Raw genomic sequence first — 13,308 nt, forward strand, 5'->3', positions numbered from 1 at the left:
GAAGGGGAACAGAACTTGTTTAAATTTTGACTCTGGCCCCCCGAGGGCAGGACGGGTGGGGCCCAATAGGGGAAATAGAGGTAAATCCTATAAATCACTTCTTGTTTTGTTTGGATTGTGACCAAATTTGGCCATAAACATCCTTGAAAAAGGGGAACAGAACTTGTATAAATTTTGGCTCTGAACCCCTGGGGGCGGGAGGGGTGGGGCCCAATAGGGGATTTAGAGGTTAATATTAAAATTCCTTCAGAAAAGAAACAATGAACCTGTATTCAGAACATTACTTGGCATTACAAACCAGGTGAGCGATACAGGCCCTCTGGGCCTCTTGTTAGCCCACCATCATCAGATGGTGGGTTATTCGTCTGTGGTCCGTCATCCGTCCTTCCGTCCGTCCGTTCGTCCTTCCGTCCGTTAACATTTCTTGTTACCACTATTTCTCAGAAAGGGCTGAAGGGATCTTTCTCAAATTTCATATGTAGGTTCTCCTAGGGCCCTTGTTGTGCATATTGCATTATGGGACCGATCGGTCAACAATATGATCGCCAGGCAGCCATCTTGGATTTTGGTAGTTAAAGTTTGTTACAGCTATTTCTCATAAAATACTGAAGGGATCTCTCTCAAATGTCTCATGTAGGTTCCCCTAGGACCCTTGTTGTGCAAATTGCATTCAACAAGATGGCCGACAGGCCGCCATCTTGGATTTTGATAATAGAAGTTTGTTACTGCTATTTCTCAGAAAGCAATGAAGTGATCTGTCTCAAATTTCATGTGCAGGTTCCCTTAGGTCCTACTTATGCATGTTACATTTAGGAACTGATCGATGAACAAGATGGCCGGCAGGCCACCATCTTGAGTTTTGATAATTGAAGTTTGTTACCGCTATTTCTCAAAAAATACTGAAGGGATCTGTATCAAATTTCATGTGTAGGTTCCCCTCGAGGTCTAATTGTGCATACTGCATTTTCCGACCGATCGGTCAACAAGATGGCCAACAGGTAGCCATTGTCAGACGTAAATCATTCTTTGGTGGGCGCCAAGATTCCTCTGGGATCTCTTGTTCTCTTCAAAATTATTCAACAGGACTATTGAGTATTGGAGAGAGGGGCTACTCAATATCATGAAAAAGAAATACATGTACATATACATGTAGTCAAATGGTTTACATCATGTGAATGCCACATAATAAAACAGATATTGACCTGTTTTCAGGTGGATACAGTGATTTATCAACCCTCGAAAGTGATATAACCCTTCGGTCTTCGGCCTAGGGTAATATTGCTTCCTGAAGCTGATAAATCACTGTATCCACCTGAAAACAGGTCAATATTTGTATAATATTCCACACTGAAATATTACTGAACTCTTGACTTAACATCTCTTTTATCTATATAAACCATAATGGGCATATCCATGATTTTGAGTGTTATAAGTATCCAGGCTTTCTGTTGATATTCCAACCATTCTGTTCTCAGTACTGACAGCCATGTTAAACAATGTCGTGGGAAAATACCTTGAGCTGATAAAGACGGATGCTGACCGTGAGATTGTGATGACCGTTATAGACAATTTGGCGGAGATGCTGGGCAACATTGGTCAGCCAGTAGTACAGGTCCAGGGTGCTGTGGATGCCATTCTATCCAGGATGAAAGAAGTCTTCACTCATAAGGTGATCTGAACATAAAATTTTATAGCTCGCTGTAGTAATAAAGACAACACTATCATATTATATTATGAATGACTGATAAGATGTACACTATTATATTATGGAGTATTGATAAGAACAGTAGCATGCTGGGATGAAGGGCTACCAAGTTTGTTCAAATGAATGACCTTGACCTTCATTTAAAGTCACAGGGGTCAAATAGGCTAAAAATCCTTTAAACAGCTTCTTGTGAATTACTAAGAGTCCTAGAGACCTGATATTGGGCCCGTGACATGCTGGGATGAAGGGCTATCAAGTTTGTTCAAATGAATGACCTTGATCTTCATTCAAGGTCACAGAGGTCAAAAAGGCTAAAATCTTTAAACAACTTCTTCTCAAGAACTGAAAGGCCCAGGTTACTGATATTGGGCATGTAGCATGCTGGGATAAAGGGCTACCAAGTTTGTTCAAATGAATGACCTTCATTCAAGGTCACAGGGGTCAAATAGGCTAAAATCTTGATAAACAACTTCTTATCAAGAAACGAAAAGCTCAGGGTACTCATACTGGGCCTGCAACATGCTTGGATGAAGAGCTACCAAGTTTGTTGAAATGAATGACATTGACCTTCATTCAAGGTCATGGGGTCAAATATGCTAAAATCTTTTAAACAATTTCTTCTAAAGAACCGAAAGTTCTAGCATGCTCATATTGGGCATGCAGCATGCTGGGATGAACGGCTACCAATTTTGTTCAAATGAATGACTTTGACCTTCATTCAAGGTTACATGGGTCAAATAGGCTTAAATCTTTAAACGGCTTCTTTTCAAGAACCAAAAGGCCCTGGATACTCATATTGGGCCTGCAGCATGTTGGGATGAAAAGCTACCAAATTTGTTGAAATGAATGACATTGACCTTCATTCAAGGTCACAGAAGTTAAATAGGCTCAAATCTTTTAATGAATTCTTCTCAAGAACTGAAAGGCCCAGGATACCCATTTTGGGCCTGCAACATGCTTTGGTGAAGGGCTACCTAGTTTGTTCAAATTAATGACCTTGACTGTCATTCAAGGTCACAGGGGTCAAATAGGTCAAAATTTTAAACAACTTCTTGAGAATAACTATGAGGCCTCGGGACCTGATATAGGGCCTGTGACATGCTGGGATGAAGAGCTACCAAGTTTGTTCAAATGAATAACCTTGATCTTCAATCAAATCAAGGTCACAGAGGTCAAATAGGCTATAATCTTTAAACGACTATGTTATATTGTGTTAATAGTCAGATAACCATTAAGGCCCATGGGCCTCTTGCTTTTCAGTTACAAAAGCTACTTACTTTTCACCATTACCACCATTGAAAAGTTTGCGCTTCGAATTTTACTTTAAGATAAAAACATAAGAAATATGTTTTTTTATTAATTGCATCCCGAAAAAATTCTGTGGCTTTATATCCTATATGGAATGAAGTACTGATGGCGCATGCACCAAAGTTGTCGGCAGTTGAGCATCTTTAATTTATTTCATTATATATTCCAACTCAGGTGATCATGTGGCCTAAGGCCCATGGGCCTCTTGTTATTTTGCTGTAATCAATATTGATGCTGGTATCGTTTGTGCGATGAGATGAGATGAAGAGGTTTTGCCGAGTCTTCTAATCTTTCTGTTGACACCAAAGTAAAACTTGTATTGTAAGATACTGACTGTGTATTTTGTTTAACCTGTAACCTTTTTTCATTATACATGCAGATGGCATTCAAAATGAAAGGAAATGGCCGGTTATTTATATGATTTCGCTATAAGCGAGATGCTTCTTTGATGATCCGAGAAAAGATGCATGCACTAAAGCGAATAAGTGTGTTCTCCTTTTTACTACCGTGGGAAATATGTAAGCAACGTAATTCCGGTGATTGTGACATCACTGTTTGGCGGGACTGACTGACGATTCAAAAGTGATGTCACTGGAGCATCAAATTTAGAATTGGGAATCAAAATAAAGAAATTAGACATTTATTTACTTACATTGTCATATTTTTCTATTGTAGCTGTTACAGGAAATTCTTATTATCTGGTGTCCAGTTCTATGCCCGACTAATGTTGATATTAGTGCTGAAAATGGATTGTTTATTGATATTGTTCCGCTTCTTTTGTTGTGTTTAAATTCGCAATGTTGAAGGGCGTCAGAACGCTTGTTTTCAACCGGAATAAACACTGTAGGGATAAAGACCTTGCATGTATGGCAACAGTGGATATTTGCACCGGGAGAATTTTTGCAGACCAGGAACCAAGATTGCCGCCATGGCATGCAATTGGTCAAAATTGAACAAAAAGGAACATGGTTGAGAGCATAAATCTAATACAATTATAGGCATTGTTGTGCCTAAGACATTAACTTTAAATGATGTGACTTTCCAAAAAGCATTTTTCTTCCACGAAATAAAATTTATTTACCTGTAAAACAATGTCACACCATTATTCAGGGGAGGTCACTCTTGTCAAAGTAGGCTCAGTGGAGATTGGGGGAACTTTATGTGATGGCACAGGTCACAATTAGATCCTGTTATTAGTTATATTAGTTCTATTATTTCAATCCTTCATAATAAAACTGAATACAAAATATGTTACTGCTTTGTGAAGTTGTATGAAGAGTACAAACGTCTCCTAACTGATAACTCAAGTAAACATATATTTCTGCTACAGTATTCACTAATATTTTTGTAGCATTAACAACATCTTTGGTTGGTGAAAATATTTACCACTAGATACTCACTGAATTTTATAAATAAGCGTTGATTTATTCTATAAATAGCTGGCCTGTCAGGATGAAGATGAAGAGGAGGAAGATACTGAAGTGGCCGAGTTTGATGGGATGCTGATTGAGTCCGCAGGTGATGTCCTACCACTAATGGCCAAACTACTTGGTGGTCAAGCTTTCCTGCCTTTCTTCTCAACCTTTCTAACAGACCTCCTAAAACGATTGGTTAGTAGATAGTAGCTGGATAATTGGTCTTTCTAACAGACCACCTAAAACGATTGAGTTAATAGTACCTCCTAAAACGATTGGTTAGTAAATAGTAGCTGGATAATTGGTCTTTCTAACAGACCACCTAAAACGATTGGTTAGTAAATAGTAGCTGGATAATTGGTCTTTCTAACACACCACCTAAAACGATTGGTTAGTAAATAGTAGCTGGATAATTGGTCTTTCTAACAGACCACCTAAAACGATTGGTTAGTAAATAGTAGCTGGATAATTGGTCTTTCTAACAGACCACCTAAAACGATTGGTTAGTAGATAGTAGCTGGATAATTGGTCTTTCTAACAGACCTCCTAAAACGATTGGCTGGATAATTGGTCTTTCTAACACACCTCCTAAAACGATTGGTTAGTAGATAGTAGCTGGATAATTGGTCTTTCTAACAGACCTCCTAAAACGATTGGTTAGTAGATAGTAGCTGGATAATTGGTCTTTCATTGATCAAAGTCTGAATAAGTGTATTTAAATATGATTTGACGGTTTCAGTGTATGAAATCTAGCTAAATATGAAGTATTGCATCTTTTTATAAAAAATAGTTTTGTTAGTGATTAAAAGTCAATTATTTTACCTTCAATTATTTCTTTAATAGAAGCAGACGAGTTCTGTAGCAGAGAGGTCATTTGCTGTAGGGACGCTAGCAGAGATTGTACAGGCCTGTGGGACTGCTATCCTTCCCTTCACTGACACATTGTATCCACTGTTCATGAAGATGGTGAGGGACGAGGACGAGGAAGTCTCTAGTAATGCTGTGTTTGCTGTAGGTGTCCTGATAGCTAATAGTGAGGAGAAACTATACTCGTATCCTTTTGTCTGGTATAATAGTTCCACTCATATGGGAATATGGTGTTTTCTCACCCTCAGTTTTTACCCAGCCTCTTGTTTGGTAACTCTCAGATTATGAACTGGCATGTGTCACTGGCATGTTATCAAATAGGAAAAATGTAATTGCTAATAATTGGAAGGATTAGGGATAAAGTCAAGATATTGTGTGGTAATTCAAAATGCTATGTTAATGTAATATATGATGTTCAAGCTATTATGACTTCTTTAATTTCACTATTTTCTGAATAGCAACTCTAATCTGTCAATTGTTTAAAGAGTAATCATCGATTAAATTAGTAATTCAGGACAGAATTTTACCGTCTCTCCTAATTCTGCAATAAAAACAAAGATAAGTTTGAATTTATCCTTAGCCACTTATCAGACAATACCCAGATGTCCTCAAGTGCTTATTCGACATTCTAAGTAAAGCGGAAAATCCCCGTCTCCTAGACAACATCTGTGCTGCCACCTGTCGGATGATAATGACTAACAAAGCTGGTGTGCCAATGTCACAGGTTTGTTTTTTAAAGCAGCATTTGAAGGTGTCATGATGTGGTCAATTCTCAGATTGTTTTAGCTTAGGGCTGTTCCAGCAAAACATATATGGCACCCAGGGAAGGCACTTTAAAGGTGGGTTCAAAATAAAATCACTTCTGTGCCAGGGTCACGTTTCAATAAAATCACTTCTGTGCCAGGGTCACGTTTCAATAAAATCACTTCTGTGCCAGGGTCACGTTTCAATAAAATCACTTCTTTGGGTGGGTCTATCTGAAGCACTTTTTGAAATAAAATACAAAATTTGTGTTTTATAATGTTGCTGTCAGTCATCCTGACTACAAAAATAACTGTTGAGAACAATTTTAATTTCTGACTATATTAATGTGTTGTTCATCTTCAAAAAAACACAATTATTTTATTTCTGGGTGTTTTGATATATTAATGACAGAAATACTGTTGTCATCAACAGATCTTTATTTAAATTCACTGGTATTACGTCGAGGAAAAAGTGGCACTTTACAAGCTTAAGTGTGAATGTCCAGATGTCTACTCTTGCATTACGCTTGTGAAACACTTTAGTAGAATTTCTTCTGGTTCTACAAGGATTGTACCTTTATACAAATTTAGTAATACAGTACAATTTTGTCCTAGGACTCTTCGGTGATGCTAGAAATCAAAATATGTAAATCCGAAAAATCGCTTCTATGCCATGGTTGGGTACACAAAAAAATAGATATGTGTGGGGGTCAACAAAATTGAAAATTGCTTCTATCAGTGAGTCTCCCAATTTCAAAGTGCCTTCCCCCCCTACCATATTTGTTTTGCTGGAACAGCCCTTACCGTCATCAGATGATGGGCTATTCAAATTGCCTTTTTTTCGTGGTTTGTCGTCCATCTTTAAACAATTATTGTTCATGCTATTTGTCAGAAAGTACTGAAATGACTTTTCTTTCATGTTCAGGTTCCTCTTGGATTGTATATGTATATTACATTTTGCGACTGATCTTCAACAAGATGGCTTACTGGCAGCCATCTTGGATTTTGTTAGGTGCATTTTGTTGTCACTATTTTCCAGAAAGTACTGTGTGGAGCTCTATGTATATGTAGGTTGCCTTTGGTCCCTAGAGTTCAATACATTTCGTGAATTATCAGATAACAACATGACCAATATACAGCACATCTTGGATTTTGACACTTTCACAGAAAGTACTAATAAGAACGGTACAAATTTGTCCTAGGACTCTTCGGTGATGCTAGATATCAAAATATGTAAATTCAAAAATATGCTGGATCAAATAAAAAAAATAATTTGCTTCTATGCCATAGTCTCGTTCACAAAAAATAGATATGTGGGGAGATCAACAAAATTGAAAATCGCTTCTATCAGTGGGTCTCCTGATTTCAAAGTGCCTTCCCCCCTACCATATATGTTTTGCTGGAACAGCCCTTATAACTTATAGCCCTGCATATCTATTTGATAGCAAAACCAAACACAACATGACGGACAGTTGCCATATTGAATTGACAATTGGAGTGTGTTGCTGCTATGCATACTCCATATGAAGTTTCACCATGTATATTCAATGTTTTCAAAGTAAAAGTAAAAAGCAGGGACTTGTGTTCTAAAAATACTTGAAATTATCAAAAATGTGATTGTTGTGTTTGACAGGTCGTGCCTGTGGTGATGCAGTGTCTGCCCCTGAAGGAGGACTTTGAGGAGAATGCCACTGTATATAAATGTCTGTCAGACCTCTATAGTAATGGTGATTCAGAGGTCAGTGTTTTACTAGCTCGTCTATTTCAAAGGGATGGTCAGCTTAAGGGATCGTCAGCTTAGTCCATAATTTTCAAAGGAGTGGTCAGATTATTCATGTTCAAAAGGGGTGGTCATCTCATCCTATAATGTTCCAATGGGGTGATCAGCTTAAGCTATGTTCCAAAGGGGTGGTCAGCATAAGTCATGTTCTAAAGGGGTATCAGTTTATCCTATGGTGTTCCAGAGGGGTGGTCAGCCTGTCCTAGGATGTTCTGATGGGGTGATCAACTTATCATATAACATTCTTAAGGGTTGGTCAGCTTATCCTATGATATTGCAAAGGGGTGCTCAGCTTATCCTATGGTGATCCTAAGGGGTGCTCAGCTTATCCTATGGTGATCCAAAGGGGTGCTCAGCTTATCCTATTATGTTCCAAAGGGGTGCTCAGCTTATCCTATGATGTTCCAAAGGGGTGCTCAGCTTATCCTATGATGTTCCAAAGGAGTGCTCGGCTTATCCTATTATGTTCCAAAGGGGTGCTCAGCTTATCCTATGATGTTCCAAAGGGGTGCTCAGTTTATCCTATGATGTTCCAAAGGGGTGCTCAGCTTATCCTATGATGTTCCAAAGGGGTGCTCAGCTTATCCTATTATGTTCCAAAGGGGTGCTCAGCTTATCCTATGATGTTCCAAAGGGGTGCTCAGTTTATCCTATGATGTTCCAAAGGGGTGCTCAGCTTATCCTATGATGTTCCAAAGGGGTGCTCAGTTTATCCTATGATGTTCCAAAGGAGTGCTCAGCTTATACTATGATGTTCCAAATGGGTGCTCAGCTTATCCTGTGATGTTTCAAAGGGGTGCTCAGCTTATACTATGATGTTCCAAAGGGGCCGCTCAGCTTATCCTATGATGTTCCAAAGGGGTGCTCAGCTTATCCTATGATGTTCCAAAGTGGTGCTCAGCTTATCCTATTATGTTCCAAAGGGGTGCTCAGTTTATCCTATGATGTTCCAAAGGGGTGCTCAGCTTATCCTATTATGTTCCAAAGGGGTGCTCAGCTTATCCTATGATGTTCCAAAGGGGTGCTCAGTTTATCCTATGATGTTCCAAAGGGGTGCTCAGCTTATCCTATGATGTTCCAAAGGGGTGCTCAGCTTATCCTATTATGTTCCAAAGGGGTGCTCAGCTTATCCTATGATGTTCCAAAGGGGTGCTCAGTTTATCCTATGATGTTCCAAAGGGGTGCTCAGTTTATCCTATGATGTTCCAAAGGGGTGCTCAGCTTATCCTATGATGTTCCAAAGGGGTGCTCAGTTTATCCTATGATGTTCCAAAGGGGTGCTCAGCTTATCCTATGATGTTCCAAAGGGGTGCTCAGCTTATCCTATTATGTTCCAAAGGGGTGCTCAGCTTATCCTATGATGTTCCAAAGGGGTGCTCAGCTTATCCTATGATGTTCCAAAGGGGTGCTCAGTTTATCCTATGATGTTCCAAAGGAGTGCTCAGCTTATCCTATGATGTTCCAAATGGGTGCTCAGCTTATCCTGTGATGTTCCAAAGGGGTGCTCAGCTTATCCTGTGATGTTCCAAAGGGGTGCTCAGCTTATCCTATGATGTTCCAAAGGGGTGCTCAGCTTATCCTATGATGTTCCAAAGGGGTGCTCAGCTTATCCTATGATGTTCCAAAGGGGTGCTCAGCTTATCCTATTATGTTCCAAAGGGGTGCTCAGCTTATCCTATGATGTTCCAAAGGGGTGCTCAGCTTATCCTATGATGTTCCAAAGGGGTGCTCAGTTTATCCTATGATGTTCCAAAGGAGTGCTCAGCTTATCCTATGATGTTCCAAATGGGTGCTCAGCTTATCCTGTGATGTTCCAAAGGGGTGCTCAGCTTATCCTATTATGTTCCAAAGGGGTGCTCGGCTTATCCTATTATGTTCCAAAGGGGTGCTCAGCTTATCCTATTATGTTCCAAAGGGGTGATCAGCTTATCCTATGATGTTCCAAAGGGTTTATCAGCTAATTAATGATGTTGTGTCTGCATCTCCAATCAATATTTGCTTTAGATTGTTACTTGTCATAGATAACTTAATTGATTTTTGCTATCAGAAACATTATTGATGACAAGATCATATTTCACACAAATTTTGACTTTAAATCATCTCCACTCAGAAAATAGGTTTTCAGATATCTAGTAATTGCTGGGATTTTAGATGGATGATGCTGGCCTATGAGACTCTTATTTTATGCAAACAAACTGAGTTCTTGTTAAGAGATCTATATGCATGTTCATTTTTGTTAATATTCATGATTATATTTTCACAGATTTTGAAGCAAACTCCAAAGTTACTTGAAGTTGTATCCCAAGTTTTAAGTTCAGAAGGATTTAAATTTGGTGAGTATGAATGCAAACAAAATACCAGTTACAGTATCTTTTTATAAAGATTAGATATTAAATTAGGTGTTGTTTTGGTTACTATATTTCTTATCCTCAGCTAAACATTTGTTCTCACTTACAATAAAAACTGTTTAAATGGCCAGACCTAATCCATTTATCAGGTGTGGATCAATATTAAGTATATTCAATATTTTCAAAGAAAAAGTGAAAAGAAGGGAATAGCAGAGAAAAGATCCATTGTTCTAGTGACTGACATAGATCATCCTATGGTAGATACAAAGAACCCTAAGTGACTGACATAGATCATCCTATGGTAGATACAAAGAACCCTCTCTGATCTCTGAACTCTTTTGTAACCATTCAGGAGATTTTCAGTGCATCTTTCATTTGTTGGTTGATTTTCAGTGACTGATCAATTGAAATATATGAAGTCTTTGTTTTGCAATCTGATATCTCTTCAAATGTATTGAGATGACCTGTTTGTATGACTTTGTGATTGTTGTGTTTGACAGGTTGTTCCTGCTGTGTTCTACCAGAAACACAGTCCATGCTGATTCAGCTAGTGAAACTCATCCACAGGCAATTCCCAGACGACTTCAAGGCTATCACACAGAGCCTAGCCCCGGAGCAGGCCAGCAGGCTGGAGAAATGTCTAGCATACGCCAATGGTGCTGCCTAACATGTCTACCACAGACTCCCCATCTCATCTGTCGTGTTAAAAGGCTCGCTTTTATTGCTGATTTTTAGCTCACCTAGCCTAAAGGGCCAGTGAGCTTATGTAATGGAGCAGCGTCCGGCGTCAGTCAACTTTTCACAAAAATCCCTCTTAGTCATCACGGCTGAATGGATTTTCACTAAATTTGGTCTGAAGCTTCCTTGGGTGAAGGGGAACCAATCTTGTATAAACAATGACCCTGGCCTCCGAGGGGCTTGAGGGGTGGGGCCCAATAGGGGAAATATAGCAAATTCTTTAAAATCCTTCTCCTTCTGTAGGAATGAAGGGATTTAGTCTGAAGCTTCTTTGGGTGAAGAGAAACCAATCTTGTATAAATGGTGACCCCCCCCCCCCCCCCCCCCCCCCCCCCCCCCCCAGGGGCCTGAGGGGCGAGGCCCATTAGGGGAAATAAAGCAAAGTTTAAAATCCTTCTTCTGTTGGAATGAAGGGATTTTAAGTTCTAATTTAGTCTGACACTTCCTTTGGGTGAAGTGGAACCAATTATGTATAAATGGTGGGGCTGTTCCCCCAGGGGCCACAGGGGCGGGGCCCTATAGGGGAAATATAGCAAATTCTTTAAAATCCATCTGTAGAAATAAATAGATTAAGTTCAATTTTAAAGCCTTCAAGTTGGTAGCTTGTGTTCTTAGCCTGAAGCAGGTGAGCGATACAGGCCAAATGGGCCTCTCGTATTTGGCTTTCACTTAATCCAGTTGATAAGGCGCATGCACTTTGATGAAAGATTACATATGTAAAGGAATGGTACGGAAACAGATACTATAAATCAAATTTCTTTTCGTGTCTACTATATGTACAGTTAGTAGATATATTTGACAGTTAGCCAGCTGTCAATCAAACCCGCCCAGGTACCACATGTTACTTAGCATTGTATATGCTCTGACATTTGCTGTGATATTCAATGTGTTCAAGTACCTGGGCGCGACATCTTGTGGTGACAGACTGGTAAATTTACATTGATAGAGAAATTTGTGAAAATAAATCACTGCACAGAGAAAATTATTCAGAGTAGCCTTAACAAGAGTTGTCTGTCCTTGTCATAGGACTGACAATTAAACATCTTCAGTTTTAGCTCTTGAATTACGATTGGGAGCAGATTTTATATCCCTGGTATCATTGTACGTAAGTGACTGGATTATCAAGGGTCCACTCTTCTTTTATGTTAAATAGATTTATGATCATCTGCTGAGATTTGCAATCATTGGCTTTGCTTGTTGATAATTGGCTGTTCACGCAAAAATGACATTGTGCCAAATGTTAATTTCCTGGACATGTTTCTGTATTAGGTGCTGGCTGAAGTAAACCTGTTATTATTTAACAACACATGAGTTTTTATACAATTTTCTGTTGTTATTGTTTCAACTTTTTGAATTTTTTTTCTTGGATTTCAATCTAATCAATGTACACTCTGTTATGAACTTGTTTTCTTAGTGTGTCATTAATTTAATTATTTACCAATGATAAGTACATGATTACATCTCTTTGCATGTATTTTTTCATACACAGGAAACGATCTATGGACCAATTTTAAATACAAATGTTCTGTTAAATCTAAGTGACAGAGATGATACTGGGTAAATTTAGAATAAGACAGGCAGATATAGTCAAATCTTGTCCACTCACACTTGTAAGTAAAAGACCCAAATTGTCCTCTACATAGTTAAGTGAACTAAAGGGCTTTGAGTGGCTAACTTTGGATGTTACCATGGTCCCACTCCTGTAAGTTTACAAAGTTTGACTGGACCTAAACTGCTTCTTATTGGTTGGGAGCATTAGTATTGGAGGTGATGGAAATTACTTGAATATTTATTTGTTGATTTCCTTTGGTTTGATGTGGCATCTTATGTTTTGCTTTTCATGTTGTATAGGTAAAACATATACAACTCTACAGAATACCATAGCCTCCTGCCAAAGAATCCTAACTAAAATAAGCAAGTTAGCTTTGTCAAAAAATTTATATTTTCTTACTAGACAAACATTTGGTCATCCTTTTTTGTAAAGTTTTTAAAATATGTTGATTACATTTCTTGTAAATAGTGTAAATATTAAAAGATATATTTAGCGTTAAACTGTGGGAAAAAAAATATCCATTTGAAATATTTTCATAACCATTGAATGAATTAAATCTGATGCATATTTTAAATTTATGTATGAAATACCTTACATATATATTTTAATTACCTTTACTTGAGTTGGTGGTGTATGTTTTTCCTCGTAGATTCGAAAGTGTTTATCAAGGTTGTGGGGCAAACATATATTTATTCAATCTTTAAATTAAAATGTACATGATGCGAATTAACTTAATATACCATTTTCGTTCCAAAATGAATTATAGTTTAAAATGTTAAAAGAATTTCTTTGGAAGTAAACTTTTTTCTTGGATAGATGATAGATTATTCAGTATTAAGTTCATGTGACCAA

General features: G+C 38.3%; 1 protein-coding gene across 2 annotated transcripts in view; it reads left to right on the forward strand.

The window, feature by feature from the left end:
* LOC138316090 (importin-4-like) overlaps positions 1-11,235 on the forward strand; it is a 69,780-nt gene extending 58,545 nt beyond the window's left edge. For both annotated transcript variants that reach the window (XM_069257584.1, XM_069257585.1), the window contains 7 exons: positions 1,476-1,669; positions 4,453-4,623; positions 5,272-5,480; positions 5,887-6,019; positions 7,672-7,776; positions 10,082-10,151; positions 10,667-11,235. In XM_069257584.1, the coding sequence (XP_069113685.1) occupies positions 1,476-1,669; positions 4,453-4,623; positions 5,272-5,480; positions 5,887-6,019; positions 7,672-7,776; positions 10,082-10,151; positions 10,667-10,833 (1,049 nt within the window). In that variant the 3' untranslated portion in view covers positions 10,834-11,235. The remainder of the gene's footprint in view (positions 1-1,475; positions 1,670-4,452; positions 4,624-5,271; positions 5,481-5,886; positions 6,020-7,671; positions 7,777-10,081; positions 10,152-10,666) is intronic.
* Positions 11,236-13,308: the final 2,073 nt, after the last annotated feature.

The sequence above is a fragment of the Argopecten irradians genome, chromosome 2 (assembly GCF_041381155.1).
Source record: "Argopecten irradians isolate NY chromosome 2, Ai_NY, whole genome shotgun sequence".
Classification (NCBI taxonomy): domain Eukaryota; kingdom Metazoa; phylum Mollusca; class Bivalvia; order Pectinida; family Pectinidae; genus Argopecten; species Argopecten irradians.